The sequence below is a fragment of the Besnoitia besnoiti genome, chromosome III (genome assembly GCF_002563875.1).
Source record: "Besnoitia besnoiti strain Bb-Ger1 chromosome III, whole genome shotgun sequence".
Classification (NCBI taxonomy): Eukaryota; Apicomplexa; class Conoidasida; order Eucoccidiorida; family Sarcocystidae; genus Besnoitia; species Besnoitia besnoiti.
In genome coordinates, this window is record NC_042358.1 from 483,275 (window position 1) to 506,981 (window position 23,707).

Below are 23,707 nucleotides of genomic sequence, written 5' to 3' on the forward strand. Positions count from 1 at the left end.
CTGCGGCCCGGCCGCCACCTCTCATCTGCTGTTCACCGGGGCATTGCCTCCAGCGGAGGGGGGTCAGCTCCGCATCCACCCCTAGAGCGCAGAGATATATGCGCTCGATCGTCTCCTTTCGTCTTCGTTTTGACTGTTCAGAACACAGCCTTCGCTCCTAAAACCTTCCATACGCATACCCACCCTTCGCACCAGTGCCTGTCGAGCCCGAGGGCCCCGCGGCCGACGCTCCACTCGCCGTTGAGCTGGAGCCGCCCGCGCCATACGCCGAAGAGCAGTAGCTGAAGCACTCATTCACCCAAGGACAGAAACGCACACATTCGTGCACAAAAGTCGACGCAAAGCAACGATCCTCCCTCTCTGCGTCGCCTGGTGACAGGCCTCGGGTCCTTGGCTGGACCTGAACACAAGGGGGACACGCGCATATGTTTCACTACTCGTCTTTCATGCACGCCTTTCCCTTTCTGTGTCGACCGAAGCTCGGCTTTATCTCCTGCTGCCTGGCTTGTGGAACGCCCCAGATGCATGCAGCAGCCGCGACCTGCCTACTCTCGGGCGCCCCACGTTCTCTAAGAAAAGGCGAGCGTTTTTTCCTGACACAGTTCCCGTTTTTTCATTCGTCTTACCTGGCGTATCCGCCAGTCGCTCTGGGCCCCAGCGCAGTCGACCCCACATGGCTTCCGCTGCGGCCCGCCGCTGCTGCCGCTCCATACCCCGAGTATCCCGACGCGTGCGAGGTGCCTCCTCCGCCCGCTGCGTAGGGCCCTCCAGGGCCCCCACTCCCCGGAGCCGCGTAGGGAGTCCCTGCTGGGCGTGCGTAGGGCTTGCCTGTGTAGCTGTCTGCTTGTACGTATCCGTTTTCTCCCGACGACGCGCAGCCGTGACGGCCTGGAACTGCGTAGCTGTTTCCGCCCTGCCCTCCGGCTCGCTCAGCCGAAGTGCCGGCGGGGGCCGAGCACGCCCCCGATAGCCCCCCGGGGCCGGTCACGGGTCCAGCGGGCCGCGCTGGGGCCGCCACGTCCCCAGTCGGGGCGCCGTAGTACGGCGAGCCCGGAGCAGGTCGGCGGTGGTGGGGCTCTCGAGTCAGCCCGCCAGTGTACGCTGTGGCTGGCGCGGGCGGCGCGCAGGCGTGATGTACAGGCGGCTGCTGAGGGGAGCAGTAGCTCTCGTAGCTCTCGCTGCCTCGTGGGAGCCCGGTGGACAAAGAGCCGTCCACCGCGCCCGCGGCCGCCGGCGACCAGCGGCCTCCACCCGCAGCTCCTGCGTTCATGTGGTGTATGCTGCCTGGGGCACAGAGAAAGGCAACCGAATCGAAGCACAAGCAGCAAGGGAAATAAGCAAATCGTGGGAAGGGGAGAGTTCTGCAGAATCGAAAGACTGGCGCATAAATGAGCCATTGTGTCTTTTATAGAGAACGGACTACAAAGCTTATGTCGGCACATCTATACACGTTCACATCCGTGCCACTGAAGCACTCTCCACCCCACACAGACATTCCCCTCGAACGGGGTAGAGCACACGCTGTGAGTTGGGTTCGTCGCGTCGATCTTACTGGCATGCATGCCGCCTCCTTGCGTCCCGTAGTATCCCTCTGGATCCCCCATCCGCGACGCGCTGGCGCTTCTGGGGTCAGCTCCCGGCTGCGGCGACTGTCCTCCGTAGTAGTAACGATCTGCTGCGGCGTAGGCCGTTCCGTAGAGGGCAGCACTCCCGTCCTCGGCGCCCCAGCCTCCCGCCACCGCAGAGCCAGCAGGACCCCCGTACCTGTGAGCCGCCTCCAACGTCCCCCTACCCAAACCGCGCTCCCCAGGCCCCCCCGGGGCCCCGCCGGAGTAGACGCCCTGGGTGGGGTCGCAGGGCGCAGACCCTGTTACCGGGTCGTACGCGGCCGGTTCAGAGGCCGCATATCGCCACGAAGAGTTGCCTGTCTCCTGAAGGGAACGGGGGGGTCTACACGAAATCGTCGGCGGATACGCGTAGGGAGCGGCCCCGCCGTCCGCGAGCAACGGGTCACCCGTGCGCCACCGCTTCGCCGGCGGCTCGGAGGCGTACGACAGGCCATTCCCGAGCACCGGCCGGGAGACTCTGACAAAAAGAGACACACGCCGCGCAAACTGGCAAGCAAACGCACCCGTGTGTGCACAAATAACAGGCGGAGATACAATAAAATATCAGTATGCAGCTAGAGAGGGGCACGCTGAGCCGCTGAGAGACGTCATCTCCTACTTGCTTCAACGTGGGAGCGCCGCCGTGCGGCGCTACAAAGATTCTGCTGCTCCTACGGAAGCGACAACGCTGTGCCCGTCCTTATCTCCTGTGCACATCATCCAGGCTTGACTGGGTCGCCGCGATGCGCTCTGCATCCCCCCGATGATGCTCCCACTGGCCTCCTTGTCCCTCTCAGCCTTACTGGTTTTCCTGGTCGGCGTAGGCGTAGGTGTGCTCCTGAGGCTGGTAGTACCCTGACGCGTCTCCGCCGGGTGCGCCTCCTGGATGTACAAGAGCGGAGGCTGCGGGTCCCCGGTACCCTGGCTCCGGCGGGGGGCTGGGGGGCCCGTGCGGGTAGCCCCCTAGGGGGGGACTTTGATCCGGAGCTCCGCCGTAGCCTGTGAAGAGATGAAAGACAGAGAGATCGTGAAGGTGGCGTGGGGAGTGTTCGCGAGGAAAACCATGAAGAAAAACGCGACCAAAGCCGAAGAAAGATCAACCCAGAAGGGACCAGAGACAGAAGCGCACGACGAAAAGGGTTGCTGCGAAGTGGGCACGAGGGCCTCAGACGGAAGAATTAGGCGAGGGCAAATAGGGAGAAGGATAAGGAAGCTCGGGGGAGCGGGGGGGGGGGGGGGGGTGAAATGGATTGATGTGTGTAAACCCGCTTTAATTGAACAAAGCGAATGCACGGGATATGAACTAGCGGGCGAGTTGCGCAGATACATCAAAGGTCAGCCCGATATACCTTCGTCCTTTCGTCTGCCTATTCCACTCTTTCGCCCTGGTACCCCCACCGCTAGTTGCGCATGCCGCCCCCCTCTGTTTGATGCGCCGCGACGCGACCTCGTGTGCTGTCTTTTGTGTCGTCTCGTCGTTCATCACTGAGTGCCGCTCACCTAAGAAAGCCTGCTCTTTTCTGGCTCCCTCGCAATGCCCGTAGACCGGCAGCTCCGCACCATCAACACGGTCTGCCCCCGCGGGACCCATGGCGTTGAACCGCGCAGCGCCATACCCCGTATTCGAGCAAGGCTCGTAGCCACGCCAGCCGTCATCGCCAGCACCCCTACCTCCTCGTCCTCCGGGAGCCACGCTGGGGCCCTCCCCCCACCCAGGGCCCGCCGGGGCCATCGCGCCCCGCCCCTCAGCTTGCCCCGCAGGGGCTACCCTGCTGTGGAAGTGGCCTCCAAGTCCTGGACTGCCGGGGTACCCCATGTTTCCGTTGGGAGGCGAGGACGTGCCGCCTCCGTACGGCCTACTCGGCACGTGGTGACCTCCAGCATCCTCTCCCGGGCCCTGCGCTCCGTCGCCTCCGAGCGGGGCGAATGCGCCCCCTGACCTCCGCGGCACCGGCCTGTCCCGCCCTCCCATAGACCCAGGGGCTCTGTGGGACGGGAGACCCACGGGGCGAGAGTGTAGGGTTCCCCGCACGTCACCAAGGGCCGGGGGCACCCCTGCCCCGCTCTCAGCAAAGGAGCTCGACACGGCAGGACGCCCGGGAGGCCGGCTGCCGTAAAAGGGTCCTCCTGTGCCGACGTGGGGTCGGGGTGGGGGGCGGAAACCCGGGGGGCCGTGAGGCCCACCGCGTCCCAAGCCGTGAGCAGTCGCGGGGTCCTGAGCTGGCGGGTGCCAGTACCCCCCGCCGTGATGGGGAACGTCCCCCCGAGCGGGCCCCGGGCCCTTCACCGCGGGTCTTCCTGGGCCCCCTACACCTTGGCCACGCCAACCTGAGAAGGAAACACAGACGCGCGAGGGGCACAAGAAAAGATACCGCAGGAGAGGACCTCTGAGAAGCACACAGGAAATTCAGGAGAGACAAAGAAAGAGGTGAGAGGAGAAATATGAGACTGAGCGAGCAGGCGCAGAGAGACGATGCAAAGAAAAGACGCCTAGCAGTGACAGTCGAAAAAAGGAGGCACACGGTGGTAAAACAAAGTGGCGAAGGGCCACGAGACCAGCCGCAGGGACCGAAGGCAAGATAAAATAGAGGCGAAAGCGCGCGTACATACACTGCGACCCTCCGACTCGGAGGACCAATTTCTGGAAGAAAACCGATCCGAAAAAGACAAGCGACAAGTTCACAGTATTCGAGCACCCGTGCGAGCCAAAATGGAGAACCTCTTTCGCGTCCCCCGAAATAAAGAAGGAAAGCAACGCGAAACGCGAGAGGGACCCCAGCCTCAGAGAAAAGAAAACCTCTTTGGGGAACATAAGTTCGAAAAAACGCCTTAGATGAGGGAGAGCAAGACGCGGCTTGCCCTCTCTCGAGAGTCACACATAGAAAAACGGCAACGCAGTGAAAACCGGATGACCGGGAAAAAGGCCCGTTTCACGTTGTATCCCAGCTAGAGACTTGTACAGTGTATGCTTGTATGGGGGGCAGTGGAGAGCGGCGCCTGCGCCACGCGGATATCGATTTTCAGAAAATGGTTTTCCTCCGCGCTCGCCCCTGCGTGCTGCCATCCGCGATATCTCTAGAGAGCTCTGCTGCGGCTCGTCTGCGTTCTTCGAAAAGAAAAACATCGCTCACCCGCGATTCTAGGGTCGTATTTAAGGGATAACTTGCTGATAGTGACAGACGTGGAGTCGCACCCGAAAAGTTTGAAGAGAAACAGCTCATTTACATGAGGAAGGACTTCTCTGGAGAATTTCATCACACTCGCGGGCACACGCAGGATATTGAACTCCTCCGCGTGTGCGCCCGACTCCTGAGAAACAGTTCAACAAGAAACCAAACATCGAGGGAACCGGGCCACGCGGACGACACCTTGATCGACGGAGAAACAGACCTGCAGGCCAGACAAGCCAGTGAGGTGTGGTGTCCAAAGACACATCTTCTAAAAGCACTCTAAAAACACTCAATCGCCATTTTCCTGGCTGTCTGGGGTGCGACGGAAAAAGGCCGCCATTCCGCGGCCCCGCGCCCCCACGCGACGAGCGTCCTGAGAAAAGAAAACTTGAAGCAGGTATGTCCGCCGATGAAAAGCCTCTCGGGCGCACGCCACGCAGACAGGGGCCCACGCGCCCTGTCTGCAGCGGCTGCCGAGGCGGGAACGAGACGAAAAACTTCGAAAAAGGAGGCCATGGAGGTGGAGGATACGGTGCGAGGGCTCAGTGCAGTGCCTCCAACAGAGACAAGCGATGAAGCCGCGAAAAAAGCGGGCACGCATGCGGCGAGCGGAGTCCCCGAGGTTACGTCAGCCACTCATGCATTCTGTCGAGACCGTCCCGCTGACGCCTGCATGCTAAAGCCCCACCAGAATCACACATACTCGAGCAGGCGTCTTCTCACCTTCGCTTCCTCCTGGAAAAGAAGCGAATGAAAAACGAGGCGGCTGAGCCACGGAGCCCGCTTCTCTTTGATTCCATCGAATAACTGCGCAGCCTGGTCGCCCTGAAGAACATGGAGGGAGGGAGAGACGCTGCAGCCTCTCAAGAACGCGTACACAGCGCGCGCGCGACGCACGCCTTTCCACATCGCCTGAGCTTTTCTGCCATATACGCGGAGGAAGAGACTCACGAAAAAAACGCACCTGCCGCCCCCCTACGCACGTGTACCCGCTTACGCGCATACGGAGAGGTACACGGACTCGACGGCGCTTTGTGCCGCGTGTACCTGCATCCACGCCCCGAATATCCTCGTCTGTCCGCGGCCACGATCAAACAATCAAAACCGCTTCTTTTCATCTCGTCAAACACATGAATATACATTCATAGATATATATAGATACATATTCGTGCACAGACAAACGCCTTCCTCCATTCGCTGCGTGTATCTATATAGATATGCATGCATACGTATACAAATTCTGAATACTCATATATATATATATATATATAGATAGATAGATATATGGATGCACAGACATCTCACTCTGTGTGTCTGATACGCTAAACGCCGCAAAATCTGCACTCAGGCGCGACACGGATCTCTACGAAGAGGCACCGAAAGAAGCCTGGAGTAACGTCGGCTTGTTCGACTGGGACTGTAAAGTGTTTCACAAACCACGCGGCGCAAACAATTTGAAACATTCTCCTTCGGTCGCGTTCGCGGGACAAGCAAAGCGCGGCTTACGTCGGGAGCTTCATGCCGATGAACAGAGGGCGCCCATGCGCCGAAGAGTCTCAAGTCGAGGCGGAGCTGAGAAGAAGACACTCCTGAACAGCTGAAGAGGCGTTCTCTCACGGAGGAGCAAGCAAGGTGCGGAAGACTCGCTGGCGAAACGCCACGGAAAAGCAGTTTTCTGCAACGTACTGACCACAGAAAACGCGAGAGAAGCCTCGAGAGAAAAAAAGCTTAAGAAAGCGGCCACAAGTGATCACGCATTTCTGCTGGAGATCGCCAGAGAGAGACGACGAAAGTCGACACCAGCGAACAAAGAGGAAACCGCCCGCCAAATTCGATGCAGGGGCGAACCAGCGAATTCCAGAGGGAGGAGATGCCTCGGCTCCACGCATACGCAACTCAGACACAGACGCCCGGGAAAAAAAGAAAAGTAGAAAGGGGCACTCGGCTAGAAGGAAGGGCAAGGCGTGATTACGGAGTTTCAGTCGATTTGAAAAAAAAGAACGACGGGGCACAGAAAACCACAAAAACGTGTTGATACTACAGCGGCACGACGCGAAACGAATGCTTCAAGCGTCGACGATATCGTGGATCTACACACACATATACGTCGATGCGTCGATGTATACACCTATATACACACATATAAATAAAAAGTACATATATATATGCAACTTGACCGCGTACACATATGCGTTTGGAAATACCTTGAGTCAGTTTCCCCCCCTTTTTGTCTTTCTCAAACGCTTGTTTCCGCTTACATCCCGCATTGGCGCGCGTGTCATTGCGCAGAACTTGGCGAGCTTGTCGAACTGAATCATTGGAAAACCTTGCAGGCAAGCAGGCGTATCTCCTCCTCCTCTCGAGGCTTCAGGAGTCCTGTCTTCGCCTCCGCTGGCAGGCCGAGTCTCCTCTTGCTGCTCGCCGTTCCTCCCCGATTCCGTCCCTTGGGTGAGGCCTTCGTCTAACGCGCCCTCGCCGCGCGTCTCTTCCAGGCGAGCTGTCTCCTCCTGCTCTGCGTCTCTTATTTGGGCTCGCGCGTCGTCCCCCTCGCCCCTCTGTCTCTCCGGGCCCGGCTCGCCCTCTCCGACCGCGGTCGTCGCGGCGCCGGGCCCTTCTTCGCCGCGGCCTGAGGCGCCCCAGACTCCAGCGAGTCCCCCCCCGCAGGCGCGGCCGCGTCTGGAAACGCCTCCAGAAGCGCGGCCTGGGGGTCGGAGGACGGCCACAGCAAGAGGGCATCCCCCGAAGGTTTCACAACGGGGCGCGAGGACTTCAACACACTGAAGCAAAAGAGGTGCAGCCGCAGACGAAACAATTCGCTCCCAAAGTCCACCAGCGGCGGACACCTGCAAACAGTAAGAGCCCACAGGACGCGGCAACGCCTCCACACGGCAGGAGGAGATCTTTCGAATTCACGAGCCTACGACCGGCGAGGCACACGCGGACACGTAGAACTGCTCGACGCGCATGCTTGACGACGCCTCAGAGGTAGGTGGCGCGCCTTGAAAATCACCCCCAGACACGCGCCTCGCAGCACAGCTGAAGCCACAACCATCGAACATACACACATAGATACATATATATATAGATATGTATAGTTGTATATATACGTATACGTGTGCTTTGCGCCGGCTTCCAGGCGCTTTGACAGACTCGGATGCCCTTCTCGTTTGCAAAAACGTTCGCGCCAGCGCCTAGAAACAGTGCCGATCCCACGGGGTCGCGCAAGCGGACATCGGTGAGCGCGACGGCCGCTGGCGGACTGAGGCGCGTCTCCACAAACAGTCACGCTCGCCTACAGCTTCGCCGATACCAGATCTTCCCATCAGCCCCTCAGAGCGTCCTCGCCGCCCGCGGACGCCAGGCCTGCGGCTTCTAGATAAAGTCATTTCCTCTGTGAAACGCAGAGAAATAGGCGCGTGTACATTTCGAGCTCGCGCAGGACGCGCGCACCCCAGCATTGGCGGGAACTCACCCGTGGTAGGCGAGGCCGGGCAGGACGAGCAAGAGGCGATCAAAGACCAGCGAAAAGAAATTCCGAAGCTGAGCGGGATTCACTCCAAAGTGCAGATGCACGCCGCGACTCCGCAGCTCCCGCGCTCGCGCGTTCGCGTCGTCCTGAACAAACAAACCGTCTCTGAAACCGACCCTCTTCACAGATGACACGCGAGGAAACCCGTGCCCCCCTCTATACACGGGAAAGTTGAATTAGGCTCATATAGGACTGGAAGCGTGGCAGGCAACCGTGCGCCGCGCCCAGTGGCCCATCCTCCTCCACATGCGCGAGATTCCTTCCTTCAGAAAATGAATGGCTCCTCCTCCCCCCCTCCCCCAGGGACCGCACGGCTGCAGGCATAATGAGGATGTAAACAGCGAGCTGAAGGACTTTGTCACTGCGTCATCGCGCGGCGAGTCCGCCTGCGAGACTGTGGCTGCCTGCACTGCGAAGCAAGAGACAGCTATCCTCGTTCCCTCGAGATTTCGCTGGAAGAACTCAACAAGAGAACGAAACAAGATACACATGCACGCTTGTTGCTGCACTCTAGTGAAGAGGCTTCGGTAGATCGCAGGGGGCCCTCGACAGCCGCCGTCGCGCTGCAGCGCCATACAGAGACGAATCTACACATACCTACTATAAGTATACATATATGTGTAGATGTGTGTGAATATATGTATATATGCATATATAGGGACGTCCTCTGGGAGTGAGCGACGAGTGTGCGCGGCTGGGGCTTACGCTGAGCAGCGATTCCTGAAGGCCGCACGCGACGTCGAGGCCCCCCGCAAATGCGGAGTGGTCTGCGAGGCAGACGGAGAAGGAAAAATTATCGTCGCCAACGACCAGCGTCCTCTGCAAAAAAAACAACACCGCTTCCTTGTGAGGAGCCAACGAAACGGTTTTAAACAGGGCGGCGACTCACGCTCTCTATGCTGCTCAAAACTTGGCCTCGGCGGGCGGTGCTCCAGGGAAGACATCTGAGAGCTCCCCGCGAAAAAAGAGGAATTAGAGCTGAGTGTACGGCGCTCACAAAAACGCGACAAGCGATGTGGATTAAAATGTCTTTCCGCGTGGGGTTTTTCTTCCGTAGACTGGTACAGTTCAGGGTATCGCGGAGCTTCAAAAGACAGGCTAGAAACGATCTCTAAAGTCGCTCTTCTGCAAAGAGAAGACTCAGGACTCTCACCATTTCCGAAGGCGAGGCTGGCAAGAATGTGTCTCCTCAATTAGAACGGGCCTCTCCAGTCTGGCCGCCCCCAGCGACAGGGCGACGAGAGACACTCGCGAAGAGTGAGAGAACAAGGCAGTTCACCAAGGCGGGACGAGGCAAGACGAAAAGTGAAACGTCGAGAAAAAGGACTGCATGTGCCGCGAAACACACCGTTTCTTGCCTCCTTTCGTGAGGTCAGTCACCAGATTCACACATATACACATATATCTATATATACTTATATCCGAGATGCCTTCGTAGAGATGCCGTGAGAAACGGAAGATTCGCCTTTTGATTCCGCTGGCCATCTGTTGGCCGCTCTCCCTGAGGGCGGTCTGGCGGGATGAGCCGCGTCGGCAGCTCTCTTTTTATCCTCTCGCTCCGCGTGCCCTCTCGAGTTTAGCGTTGCGCGGCTCGTCGCCGGCCTCGGCTCCACTCCTCTCGAGATACTTTTCTTCAGAAAAAGGCACAGCGGCGTCTTCACGTGTGCCGAGAGGGACGAGTGAGAGCGAGAGAGGCCTTCTTCCTAAGAAAGAGGAGGCAAGTCGCGTACCAGCCACAGGACAAGCGCCTCAAGGCGCTCACCGCGCGGCTGCAGTCACCTGGCTGGCTGTGGAGCCCACCACGCCACAAAATCGAAGTTCCGTGCGCCGCAACGAACGAAACTGGTCGCGCGTCTTCGCAAAGTGTGGAGTCTCTGGCTGAGGCACCGCTGTTTCTCAGGGGGAGGGAGAGAAAGGCGCTCGAGGGACTTTTCCGCGCGCTGGCGCCGTCTCGGTGTCGCGAGTTGGGGTGTGCACGGGAGAGCGCGCGAGAAGAAAGTTGAAAACCCGGGAAAACTGGGGACTTGCACAGAAAAGACATCAGGACACGCGTCGGAGTCTGCGAGGAGAAGGACGATGCGATGCGAGAGAAATCAACGAGGCGCGACTTGTCCTCCGCACCAAAAAGGAAGGCTCTCCGGCGGTGGCGCGCGCGCCGCCCGCGACGAGACTCGAGCTCGGACACGGAAATCCACAAGAACGCGAAACTTTCGCGAAGTGTCTAGACATTCCAGGTTTCGTCTGAGCGCCACGCCAGACAAAAGCAATCTCTTTCTTTCGGTGTGCGTCTCTTCTTCGCGCGCCGCCGACGCGTGTCCTGTTTCGCTGCGCGACCGCGGTGTCGTTCTGTCTCTCTGCCGCTGGAACCTGTCCGTGTCCGCGCGCTTTTTCACGGGGACGAGCGAGAAAAGGGTCCCGCGAGAAGCGCGCGAAAGAAATGGCAACGCGCCAGAAAACCTCTGAAGTTTGCGCCGACTGCAAGCCTATCGAGCGGCAGCGGCCAGGAGACTAGCCTCGCGCGCTCAAAGGATTGCAAAGCGCACACACAGCTCAACGCCAGCGCGGCGCCCCCCACGCCTCGTGTGAGTGCCGAAGGTGTGTGTAGAGCCGCAGAGCAGCCAATAATCTCTCGCACGAGTCGTTTTCATCCCTTCAATGAATCGGCGGGTCCGCGTGTGCAGAAAAAAAGACACACTCGGGTGAGCCGCGGTGAGGCGCTGCCGGCGGATGACCTCGGCGAGATCTGGCAGAACGATCTAACCGATTTCGAGGCAGATCTGAGTAATAACGGATTCAAACTCACCGCTTCTTGGGCATGAAGGCTTCTCTATAGTCCGTAAGGCGACAGCGGACAGCTGACTGCGCAGACACTCGACTAGAGACCTCGGGAGCACCGCAAGGCGCATCTGGCTCGATTTCTCGATTTCTTACCTCTCCCGTAGAAACGAGGTTTCCAGAACGTGGGCTGGGACTCGGTGTGGCTACCAGCTTTGCCAAGGCTCCGCTTTCTCAGTGTCAGGCCGTCTGTCTTCTGTCATCGCGCCTGTGCACATGGCGGCAGGAGACAGGCTGCCGTCCGGGCTTGGCGCATGCATGCGGCTTCTTTCTCAAAATACTTGCCCTGCAGAGGCAAGCGGGAACTGGCGCAGTTTTCTGCGGTCGAGCGGGAAACAAGTGGCTGTTTCCTAGTGAGACTGGTTGCGGAGGAACGCACTTCAGGACTGGATTTCGAGGTGTATGTACACCCGGCTCCTCTCTGGGGTGTACATCCACTCGCTGAAAGAAGACAACTTGAGCGATTGACCTGCGCCCCTTGTCTCCTCGTGCAGTTGGCAACCAAATGAAGGCGTGACCGACAGGGGGAACGGATTTTCCAGCTGGTTTATTCTAGGGTGCATTCTGATTTCATGTTTTGTCGATCCCTGAAGCCTGGGCGGCCCGCGGTGTCTGCGCCGACTTCTTTCGCGCGTGCTCGCCTTTCTCCCAGCAGAAAAATGGCGGCTCGAGCCTCGCTCTTCGAGGCTTCCCTCTCTTCCCGTGTCGTCCCCAGGAAGTCGCGAGTGCGGACGTCGTCGTGTTGTCCGTCTCTCTCCGCCACATCACCCTCCCTACCCTCCAGCGCTGCGCCTGCCTCAGCCTCCGCTCCTTCGCGGTTCTCTGCCTCGTCCTCTTTCGCACTTTTCCCCTGCTCTCAGCGTTGTTTTTCGAATGTCTCCGGCCCTTCATCCTCGAGTTTTTTTCCCTCACTTTTCATTCCCCATCTCTCTGCTTCTTCGGTGTGCTCGACTGACCTGCCCTTCTCTCCTGCTGCGCTGCCCGCCTCGCGGCGCCCCTCCTCCTGCTCGGCAGCGCTTCCTCCTCAGTGTGCCTCCCTCGCGTCTCCCTCGTCTCGGCTCTCGCCTTACTTGCTTTCTTCTCGGGCTCCTGCAGTCTCTGCGCCGTCTTTTTCTTCCTCCCCTGCGTCTTGGTCTCCTTTCCCTTTTCCTTCTTCGCCTCTCGTGTCGCTGTTTCTCAGGCGCACTTCCGAGGCGCCACGGAGTGCGGGAGGACCGCTTTTTCGCCACGAAGGCGTGAGAAATCTCCCTTTTAGCCTCGCGCAGGTCCGCGGCTACAAGCCCGTGATCGACTGGGTGAAGACGCGAATCGGCGCGCGCATTCGCCAGTACCGAAAAAGATCACTCAAGAAGAAAAACCACAGCAAAGTTATTATGCGCTTTAAGCTCACGAGGTATGCCGGACAGTGCTGCAGATATATACACCTGGAGGAACAACGGCCGAGACTATCTGCGGCTATCTGCCTTGAGCTACTCAACTTGCGAGTCTTTTCAGTCAACGCGCGAATCTCTAAGTATTTCCGCTTCAAACGCTCGCTCACATCCCACGTTGAAGGCACCTATGCGCCGCTGAGTCAAGGCATCCATATACTTTCACTCACGCTCCCGATTGCTTGGAAGAAGGCACAGCGGCATATACGGATACGCATATCTTCTTGTAGAGACATGCACGGACACTAAAACGTAAATATCGGACGCGGCTGCCCCATAAAGATGAACGCACAGATGGTCTTAATGGGAAACGCGCATATACACCACAGGATGCAGATATATGCACTCTTGAATGAACCTGCAGCGTGACGGTCCTCGCGTTGTTGGAAGATGGAGGGACTTGTGCTGACTCCTGTCTGTCTACCAACAGTTCCTGTACAAGATTTAGAGCGCGATAGTTCTTTTAAAATTTACATTAAATCTTCTTCTCTTTGCTTACCGCGCGCGCTGCATTCAGGTTCGGTTGGCAGAGACTTCGCTCCGGACGCAACGGAGAGAAGGAGAATCTCGTGAGTCTTTTTTTTCCCGTCCACAGCCCTCGTTTTTCTTCTTCTCAGTATCTGTCACTCTCCCGCGCGCCCGCGCTTCTTACTGCTGACTTCTTTCCCGCGTGACGGTCGTTCGTTCTCGTCGTCCTTGTGCTCACTCCCGCTGCGATTTCTCACGCTTTGCTCGGAGTCTCCTCTTCTGGCTCGGTCTGATACGTCTGTCTGTTTCTTTATCACCCTCTCTATGTTTCTGGTGTACAATTTGTTTCACTCTCTTCTTACTTTTTTGTCGATCTCTTTCTGCCTTGCCATGCCTTGTGCTCTCCCAGGTTTTGTTTCTATCTCGTTCTTTCTTTACTTCTGGTTTTTTTTTCTTCCGCTCTCACACGCGGTGCTTACCTCCCCCTCGTTCTAGCTTTTCACCGGGGTTTTGCTTCTGCTGTGCGAATCTCGCCGCGACTCTCTTCTTTCCCCCTTTCCGCGGTGGCGCGTTTTCAGTTTCGTGTTTCGGCTCGGCTTCCACCTTTCAAAACAACTTCCTCTTTCTCCTCGCCTGCGAGCGAGTACCATGTTTGCCTGCGGTTTTCCTCCGCTCGGTAGTTTCCGGTGAACGCCTGTTTTACCTTTGTCCCCACTTCCTTAAGTCGTTCGCGCGTTGCAGTGCCGCTTTCTTGTCGTTTCCGCTGGCATTTCAACCCGCCTCACCCGCTGCCTTCTTCTGTGCCCACACCGCGGTGTTGCTCACTCGTTGTCTCGCCAGTGAATCCTTGTGTTTGCGTCGTTTGTTCTCCAGACGCACAAGCAACTCAAGAGGACGATGGGGTACACCTACGTCTCCCGCGACGATCTGTGGAAATTCCGCTTTCAGCTGCCGAGCCACGTTTTGCGGTAAGATACCTCCGACGCCCACTCGAACCGCCGTTCTTTTTCTTCGCCTCATCTTGGCGGCTCGTTGCCTCGCGTGCATCTATATCTCTCTCCCTATCTCTCTGTATCTATGTGCATATTCATGTATATCCAGTTATGGATGCATGTATACGTGGCACCTCGTCTTTCTCCCGTTTGAATAGGGTGATTTCTCTTCGCACACACATGTGTGGTTATGAGTTTCACGAGCCGGGATTCATTCGATATCGTTTTCTCTGTAGCTGTCTCCCCCCCAGCGCGAGGAGTGCTTTTGTGTGCCTGGGCGCTCATGTGCCTAGCGGCCGCGCTCTCGCTCTCTCACTAGACGTGCCTTACACATCACACTTGAGCAAAATCCTTACTTTTTTGTCCTCTCAGGATCCGAGACGCTCCAATCAACCGCAACCCAAACATTCGCAAGATTCGCCGTTCTCTCCCGTCCTACTTCGGATGAGGCAACAGAGAGCTCACGAGGCTCAGTGTTCTGCCGAGATCGTCTTCTCGTTGAGTTTGAACAGCTTGACGCTTTGCCCGACTGTGCGTCTGCCGGCTTTCTCCCTTTGTGCCTCTATATGCATGCTCACTCACTTGAGGCGCGTGTAAGGTCTATGCTGGTAGTACATGCAGCTTACATCTCTAGGCGGAACAGCGGCTTTGCGTGCGTATCTTTGCATATCACCTCCTTTCTAATTCGACATTTCCCGCGCGCTTGAATACCAACGCGTGCACTCTGGAGCAACTGTGAATTTTAGAAAATATTTTCGTTTTTGCACTTGGCGAATGAGACAGCCAAACGCACTCGCGAATTGTCGCGCCGAGCAAGCACAGCGCGCGCTGCTTCCTTGCGGCTGGCCCCTTTCGAACTAAAAGAGGGTACAACGAGAAAAACGACGAATTTTCATTATTCAGGATAATTTATGTTCATAAAAAACGCGTGTACCTCTTTTTTGATTCGAAAACCGTCGCAATAAACAACTGGATATTTAACGTAAATCTTCAAATTTTATTTGAAAAAACCCCAATACCGATGAATCTGTTCATATTTAGAGGGTGAAACGAATGTATGTATGCACGCTCCTTTCCGCATATACCTGTAGGCTCGTACTTATGCATGCATCCCGCAAGATTTGTCTAGAATTTTACGACCGCCTCGTATGTTCAATTCCGCCGCAGTGTTTCGAATGCGCACTGAATGCGGGAGCGTTCACGAAAAAGCTTTGGGCAGTGTTGCTTTGACAACAGGATCTTTGGTAAAACCCGGATCTGCTCACTCGCGCCAGCGTAACGTCGTTAATAAAACCGCTTGAGCAGAATCCACCCTGCGCATCGAAGAGCCCGACGACGAGGAATGCCGCTTCCAGAGTGCACAGAGATCAGTCTCTGCGCAAGCGCAGAGGACATTCAGCGGCGACCCACTGCCCGGGACATTCATATGCCGCTAATCCACGCATGCGCCTCTGTATGGGTAGCGAGGCCGTATCTGCTTGCGAGACCAACACCCCGCTTGTCGGCGGAGAGATGGAAGCGCAGACGAGGCGCGTAGAGGACCGAAATCTCTCTCACATTTCAGCCTCTCCCCCCCTGCATGCGCGGCGCCTCGCCCTCCCTGTGCCTCTTTGTTCTCCCTTCTCTTCTTCTCGCTGTCCATTTCTCAGTCTCTCTGAGGAATCCTCTCCCTCTCCTCGCTGGCGACTCCCGAGGGGGGAGGGGGAAGGGCATCCACCGCACTGGCGACCTCGCCATCCAGCCTGCAACTCTCGTCGCCGAAGGACGTCTTCGTCGCCTTCTCTCTCTCTCTGACATTCTTTCTTTCTCTGGAGCCTGCGCTTCAGGATTCAGGGTTCGGTCAGTCAGTCTCTGAGAGCAGCTGCCTCTCGATTTCATCGAAAAAGTCGTCGCCGAGCGCGGGCTTCGCGGTCGGCGCACTTCGCAGCGAAGACGGCGGCAAAGGCTCCGCGCGCGAGGGAGGCACACGCGCGCCCCTTGCGGCGCCAAAGGCGTGTGCCGCGGCGGAAGGGGAAATTGTTCGCGTGAGCGTCATGCCAGCGGAAGGCAGGAAAGCAGGGGAGACCGCAGGAGAGGCCGCAGACGCCAGTGAAGACGAAGCGAAAGACGCCGCCGCGCTCGCAGGCGGCGGCGCCGCGCGACCGGGCGTCCGTAACGAGGAGACAGAAGAGACTGAAGAGAGAGAGCAAGGCTCTGTTTGTCTCGCAGAGAGGGAAGCGTCGGCCGCCGTCATCACGTCCCAAGAGTCCACGGAGATCTCTTCGTCGTCCTCCACTGAACGCAGACAAAAAACAGAAGTAACCCTGCGCATCTGCACCTCCTCATTGCACACATATCGACGCAGTGTATATACATATATACATATATGTATATATATATATATATATATATATATATATATATATATATATATATATGCGGAGCAGGTCAACTGCGAGGTCTCAGCAGGGTTGCAAAATGGATATCCGCAGCGAAACAAAAGGCGCGGTAGGCAGCTGCAGGAAGGCCGCTCGGTGAAGCTGCCGATTCTTAAGAGAGGGGAAGACTCTTGCACGCGCACACAACACAGCACATACTCTACAAAAACATATATATAAATATAGATATATTAATTAAATATATATATATATATATATACGCACGCTTGCACACTTGCCAGGAGACACCAGCTGAGAAGCCTTTAGTCTGAATCTACTCAAGCCAGCGACCACGTAGCATTAGCCCGGCCGCGACACACACAAAAACGAACGAAAAGGTGATTACATATAAATATATATGTGCCTGTGTGTGTGTCACCTGAAGCCTTTGTGTACACATAGACACATATATATACATGTATATACATACATATACACCTGAACGCGTGCGTATAAACGGTTCCACTGCATGTAAAGCCACGCGACTGACCCCACGCGTTGACGGAGTCCGCCGCGTCGTAGAAGACCTTGCCGTCTTCGAGCGAATTCGTGAGTCGGCTAGATCGGCTGCCCGGTGTCTCCCTGCGCGGCGGACCAGCTGCAGGCGCGCTCGCGGAGACTCCGTTGACAGGCGCCCAAGAGGCCTGTGGGGGCGGAGGGCGCGGCGGCGAGGGACACGGGGGCGAGGGCTGCGCGCCTCCTGGGGAAACGAAGAGCGACGCAGATGAACCGGCGCGGAACTCGAGGTGACTCGAGTCCTCGTCGCCCGCACGCCGCACACCCGCTGCAGACAGCAAAACAACCTCTCTCGCGAGCGACACCTCGGCGCAGGACGACAGCCACGCTCTCTCGAACTACCGATACAGACACATACATGCGCACTCCTGTGCATGCAAAAACGATATATTTATATATATATATATATATATATATTTGTGTACGTGTATGTAGGGTGCATGCCCAGAGAGAGGCATCAAATCAGAGAGATACCTGCAAGCATGCTTTGCACACATCGTATTGTTTCTCAGATTTCTGATTCACTCCTCACGAGCCTTCGAGTTCAGTGCCTGGCTCTCCCCCAGACAGCGCCTCGCGCATGTGAATATTTTTGTGTGTTACTTGCGTGCGGACTCAAAGACGATTATCTTCCCCCTCTATCTCCACGCTAGACGCAGTCTACAAGCATGCACACCTAGTTTCCACGCGAGTGCGCCTACACACACAAGTCACTCTAGATACGAGTAGGGCCTTTCGCACGAGGGACGCAGAGACAGTTACAGAGACAGCTGAAAGACTTCCAACGCACCAATCGACGCCCGCATGCTGCGCGCCACGGAGCCAAGCCAGCCGCCGTCGCTGTCCCCGTTGCTGACCGGCACTGCGGGCTCTGTTTTCTCGCCGTTGCCTGCAAAAAAGCAAAAGCAAGCTCTTCACGTGGGAAGAAGACTGGAGAGAACTCTGGCACGCGATTTATACACGCAGAACACCGGCTGCCGCTGCGAGCGCGAAACACACCCGACAGAATAGTGAAAAATCCGGGGGAAGAAGTTAAGAAAAGGGCTGCAAAGAAAGCACATGACGGCTGAGAGGACGCACGCGAAGAAGCCGAAAATTCACAAGCGTATGAGGCCCCGCCACTCGATTACGAGATGTGTAGAAAATGAGTGGATAAAGGGACGACGCACCGTCAGCAGAAAGAAGAGCCGCATTTCGTTCCGTCAACTTCTTCTCCAACGTGGAGATGACTTGCTTCAAAGTATCCATGGCCGTCTCGGAGACTGAAGCGTCGTCTTGGTCGACAGCCGCCACGCCGACGCCCGCGAGGAGAGGATGCGCGAGAACTCGCAGTGGAAACAGATCCAAGCAGTGACGAATAGACTGAAAAACGGACACAAACGGCAACGGAAGTTCAGTGCAAACATTGAAACTGATGCGCATGTACACGCAAATCAGATATATATATATATATATATGGGGTAAGGGGCCCGCAGCCTTTCGATGTTCATCACTTGAGGGGGCTAGTCGAGAACGATTATTTCCATCGTTTCAGATAGCCAGCACTGCCTCTCTCCGGCCAGGCACCGATCGTCCGAGCGTTTTTTCTCTGCGGAGGCCGCTAAGCAGGATTTAGCTTCTTATTTCGTCTTGCGTGGGCATGATGTCGAAGTCCACACTCTATCTCTGAAGGTGCCGCACACCGCGGCTCTCCGCCTCCACGACCTGAAGTCCTCTGCATAGGCTTTTATGCATACCGGTGGAACACGAGCGCTGCCGCGCGAAACAAGAAAAGAGAGGGAGCGCATGCATATAAACATGTGCAGAAGCCTTTTTGTTTGTCCTCACTTGGAGAGCAGCTTGGCGGCACGCCGGCATTCCGTCCTTCAGGCCCGCCAGGAGGATCTGCTGGAGGAGCTGAAGACACACAGAACGCGCAGCGCGAACATCGCTGCAGAAAAAGAAAAGCTAAACGAAAGGCCTTTGAAAACCCGGCGAAGCCACGCCAGCGGCAACGCATGCAGAACTACGAGACTTTCCTTTTGCAGCGCAATCGCGAAGCGCGGCAAACAGGCGATGCTTCCTCACTGCGCCACGAGTGCATAATGGAAACCAGAAAAAGAAACTTCTGCGCCCGCGCCGCAGCAGAGAGAGACACGCAAAGCGTCGCACACACGGATGTAGCACGCAGAGCCAACCCGAGGCCTAACGAGGACGTAATCTTCTCACCTGGAGCGTCGCGTGCGGAGCGGCGTTCTTCTTGGTAAAGAGAGACTCCGTCTGAGGCAGCGTGCAGATCTTTGCGGCGCAGATACATGAGTTGATTCGCACAATTCCCTCGGCGTCGCTCATCAGGCGCAGCAGCTGCTCCAGGCACGTCTGCAGCTGAAAGCAAAAATTCGGAAAAATAATCGAAAATTCGGCAAAATTGAGAGACGCTCGAGAGGGTCCGGAGATCACACGCACCTCGTGAAGAAGAGAGAGGACGATCCGTGTCCTACAAACACGGAGTCACCACCGATTCCAACTCGGGATAGGCATGTACATGTGCATGTACATGAATAACAATACAGATATATGTACGTAAATACTTGCGTGCATAAAGATGTATGTTTCAAACGTGCGTATGTGGGCGTCTGCGAGGTCCGCGCTCGCATGCAGCGCTGCTCACCGTCTTTTTTTCGTTTCCAATTTTGCCGCACACCAGAACGAGGGACTTGATGGTTGCCTCGCGGATGGCGAGTGCGGAGTCGAGGAGCCCGAGCATCAGGCTCTCAAAGATTCGCAGGTACAAGCGTGGGGGCATCAGAGGATCTAGGGCGGGCAACGACGTGAGCAGCGTGTACCTGAAGACACCGCGGCGGAAAACACGCAGCCAAACGGACCTCCTGTTCTCTTGCTTCAAACAGCGAGAGTCTCTGCAGATCTCTACACGCACACGCGGCTGCCGTCGGGTCGATCCGCCGTGAATGAGCAAGAGTCGGGCAATCTCCGTGTTTCGCGGCTTGGCATGCGCACGCATATCTCTTGCCGGCGCAGGTGTGTCTGCATCTTCACTCAGGCAAACCGCAAACACTTCACAGAAGGCGGAGCAGGAGGCACTGGACGGCACTGAACTGCAGCCCGCTTTCGCCGCCGGCGCCCCCCTCGCGCCCCCGCGGCGGCACGCGAGCCCGTTCCTGCAACCCCCCTCCCCCCCTTTTGCGCGCCGCCGCAGGGGTCTAGTGCCCCTAGGCCGTTGTCTGTCGCTTCCGCCGTCGCCTCACCGAATCGCGCGGTCGCTGGACTGGAAGAGTTTCTCTAAGACGTTTCGCAGTCTCTGAACTTGAAGGTGCTTCCCCGTTTTGCCTTCGTCCCCTCCTCCTCGCGCCCACCACGCACTTCCCCGCCCCTCTTCGGCGTTGGCGATGCTCGCGGCGACGAGCCCCACGCAGCCGACGACCGCGGGGGTCAGCGGGCCCGCTGCGGAGGCCCCCGCCCCCGGGGCGGCCCCGTCCCCGGGGCGCCCGCCGCTGGGGTCGAGGAGCTTGAGCAGCTCGGGAAGCACCTGCTGCTCCTGCACCGCCTGCGGCAGCAGGGGCGCGCCGCTGCCCTGCAGCATCCGCGGAAGCTCCTGTTCGAAGAAGCTCTCTTTCTCGTAGGCGCCCTTCACGTGAACCTCCCGCAGAAAGAGCAAGCAGCTGCAAGTCGAGCTGCTGTTGAAAAACGGGTCGGTCTTCAGACAGTCTGACAGAACCCGGCCGGACGACGCGAGCCCCGCCGAGGGCCGTCGCAGCAGCCGCTCGCAGAGCTGCCGCGCGGGCGGCGGAAGCGCCGCGCGGCCGGGGACGGTCGCCGCAGAGAGATCAAACAAACTGCCAAACGCGCTGCCGCCGTAGCGCAGCCCGCCGCCCGAGCCGCCCCCCGGCGCCAGCAGGGACGCGTACGTCCACGTGACCAGCGACGCCAAGCCCCACCTGCGCGAAAAAACGAAAAACAAAGACGTTGCGACACGGCCAATGAGAGCGAGACAAAAACCAAAGTGACCGCCGCGTCACACAGAAACGCGCAGATGTCTGAGCTGCGTACGCACGCATATGCGACTCTATACATTCATACATATATATATATATATATATATGCATGTATATGCACAAGTAGGTGCACAAACATATGCAGATAGAGCCGCGGGTGACGGGCGTACAGCTTGCGGTGCCGAGCGAGCCTGTTCCTGAATCTGGTTCTGCGCGTGGCGATGCTCCAGCCCTGGAGCGTCGCGCGAGCGTCTCCGTCGATGTCTCCATTCGGCCTCTCCTTCCTTCGCCTTTTCCGATCCCTCACTCAATTTACTCGCCCGCTTTGCACTCGTTTTCCGCTCTCGCTGCGTCGTCGCCGTTCCTTCGCCTCATTCCACTCCCGTTTCCCCCTCACCCCCCCCTTGCCCCCTTGGCCGTGCCCCCTCCCCTCCTCGCTCCGCTTTTTTCTCTTCGATTTTTCTTTGCTTTTCGAATTTTCGCGCCTACCAGTCCAGCCACTGCGGCGGCGAGCCCGCGGGCACACTCTCCGGCGGCTGCCAGCCCTGTAGAGCCGCTGCGCTGCGGCGCGCGTCGGCGAGCAGAGCCGAGGGCGCTGCGGAGGCCTGCCTCACGAACTCCATGCAAGCCAATCGCCAGCTCCCTGCACGAAAGACGGAAAATAAATACGCAAAACATCCAAGAAGGCTCGGGGAACGCGACAAAACCGCAGCTTAACGCTGAGCATCCGCGGCGCCAGACCGACAGAGGCGAAACGCGCGAGCTCGGAGCGAGCCGCGTCACACGGTAGTGCGCTCCGCACTTAAACGTGGAGACGATGAAAACAGGGAAGACACACAACGCGCAGGCAAGCGACGGGAACAACCTGAGCGACGAAGTGCACAACTACAGGCACATGCGCGCACGCACTTCGTAAAATTTAAAGGCAAACTCACGTTAACACACGAAAATGCATGCGCACTTGAATCAGGCAGATACACACACGTACATATAAATATATAAAGACATATATATATTTATATGAAAATGCATATATCAGCCCATGTGCACTGCATGCCAATCTTTATGTCTCCCTCTCCAGCAGTATATCCATGCATATATATATATATATCCGTGTAAATACAAATGTATCTTCGTCTGTCTCTGTGTGTATCACTATGCATGAAAGACCGCAGAGACGCGCTCTGCGTGCGTATATCGTTGTCGTGTTTCAGAGTTTGTGTGGAGGGCGCGGGTCGTGCGGCGTCTCTGGGCTTTCGCCTCGAGTTTGCTGCGGTTTCCTTTCTGCGCGCCTCACCATTTGCCGTGACAAACACGCTGAGAGGGTTGATGAGTCCGTGAAGCAGTCCGCAGGACTCATGGAGAAATGCGACGGCGCTGGTGATCTGGTAGACCCCCCACACGACGTCTGCGAGGGCTGCAGCTGCCGCGGCCTCGCGCTCAGTCTCCGCATTCTTCTTTGCATCCTCCTCGCCCTTCTTGCCCTCGGGGAAGCCGTCTGCGCGCGCCTCGCTACTCGAGGCCTGACTATGCAGCAGCGCGCCTGGCGTCGAAGAGCGCCCCTCCGCCCGCTGCTGCTGCTGCTGCTGCTCATGGAGCAGGTAGGGCAGCGGCCAGCATTTCTCTGTGACGACGTAGAGCGCCGAGTCGCTTTCGTGCGTCTCCAGCGTCTTCAGCACGTCGGGGTGGAGAAGCGTCTTCGCGCGCTGCAGATGGCTGCGACCGGCGCTGACGTCGATCACTGCCGCGGCGAGGGAGGCGCCGGCGTCCACGCCCGCGGCGTCCGCCCGAGTCCCCTGAGACTTCTTTTGCAGGATGAACAGCGAGGCCGGCGCGCCGTCGCTCTTGCGCGAGCAGGTGAATAACTCAAAGCCACACGAGAGAGAAAACGGGAGCGGCACCTGCTCGCCGACGACGAACCCGAAGGACGACGGCAGGTCGCCCCATTTCCCCCCGAACCGGCCGAGCAGCGACTGGAGCATTCGGCCTCGACTCAGAGAGAGAACGCAGACGCGCGGGAAGGAGAAAACGCGCGGAAACAGAGGGGACACAGGCCAGCCTCCTGTCGATGGACGGCAGCCGCGCGCCGCAGAGGAGACGCGAATCGGCGGCGCTTGACTGGCTCAGTCGTAGAGTCCGAGACGCAGACAAAACGGGGACTGCCTGCTTCCCCCCTGAGCAGAGCCTGATAATGCTCTTGCGCCAGGCGACAGAAGAAAATCAATAAGGGGGGGCAGAGGTCTTGCTGCGCAGAGGTCCAGAAGAGCAACGGAGGGCTGACGACTTGGCACCGAGGTCACAGCCGCATCTGCCGGGCGCAAGAAGGGCGGAGGGACGAAAGCGCTGGTCTGGGACGGATGCAAAGAGAAAGGAGCCTTGCGCAGAAAATACGAGACAAGGGGCTTTGAATCGCCGGAATGCAGTTTACAGAATCCAGACTGAGGGCGAGGTCACTTCCGCGGGACAGACACCAGCGTGCAACCGCGGACGAGGCGGAAGGACTCAGTGCCGCATAAAGAGCGGAAAGCCCCTTTCATCATCCCTTCACTAGAAAAAAGAAGGGCCTCCTTCGTCACACGAATGAAGTGTTGTTGCGAAACAGAGGAAAGCGTGGCACGCAAGTCAGGTCTTGACTCTCTCAGCTGCATGCGGTGTACGAACGTTACGCGAGGAGATTGCAGACATCCTGCACCAAGTCTTTCGCTTCAGAACAAACTGACGGGACTGCAAAGTACCCAAATTACGGCTCCC

The 23,707-nt window shown here is 57.6% G+C and overlaps 3 protein-coding genes across 3 annotated transcripts; 1 reads left to right on the forward strand and 2 right to left on the reverse strand.

The window, feature by feature from the left end:
* Positions 1-157: 157 nt before the first annotated feature.
* Positions 158-9,462, reverse strand: BESB_043880 (uncharacterized protein; the record flags this gene model as incomplete). The annotated part of the gene is made up of 13 exons (XM_029362839.1): positions 158-281; positions 627-1,284; positions 1,553-2,085; positions 2,411-2,606; positions 3,108-3,935; positions 4,739-4,916; positions 5,501-5,602; positions 6,284-6,349; positions 7,036-7,330; positions 7,381-7,620; positions 8,250-8,392; positions 9,012-9,149; positions 9,460-9,462. 13 exons carry the CDS (start codon positions 9,460-9,462, stop codon positions 158-160), a joined length of 3,504 nt encoding a protein of 1,167 aa, XP_029220205.1.
* Positions 9,463-11,800: 2,338 nt separating this feature from the next.
* On the forward strand, positions 11,801-14,479 carry BESB_043890 (uncharacterized protein; the record flags this gene model as incomplete). The annotated part of the gene is made up of 4 exons (XM_029362840.1): positions 11,801-12,534; positions 13,089-13,140; positions 13,913-14,007; positions 14,404-14,479. The coding sequence occupies 4 exons, from the start codon at positions 11,801-11,803 to the stop codon at positions 14,477-14,479; spliced, it is 957 nt and encodes a 318-aa protein (XP_029220206.1).
* Positions 14,480-15,871: 1,392 nt separating this feature from the next.
* BESB_043900 (SCY kinase (incomplete catalytic triad)) lies at positions 15,872-22,938 on the reverse strand (the record flags this gene model as incomplete). Its single annotated transcript, XM_029362841.1, has 10 exons — positions 15,872-16,305; positions 16,939-17,232; positions 17,755-17,853; positions 18,134-18,326; positions 18,792-18,860; positions 19,173-19,328; positions 19,615-19,789; positions 20,210-20,899; positions 21,446-21,599; positions 22,254-22,938. 10 exons carry the CDS (start codon positions 22,936-22,938, stop codon positions 15,872-15,874), a joined length of 2,949 nt encoding a protein of 982 aa, XP_029220207.1.
* Between the last annotated feature and the right edge of the window lie 769 nt (positions 22,939-23,707).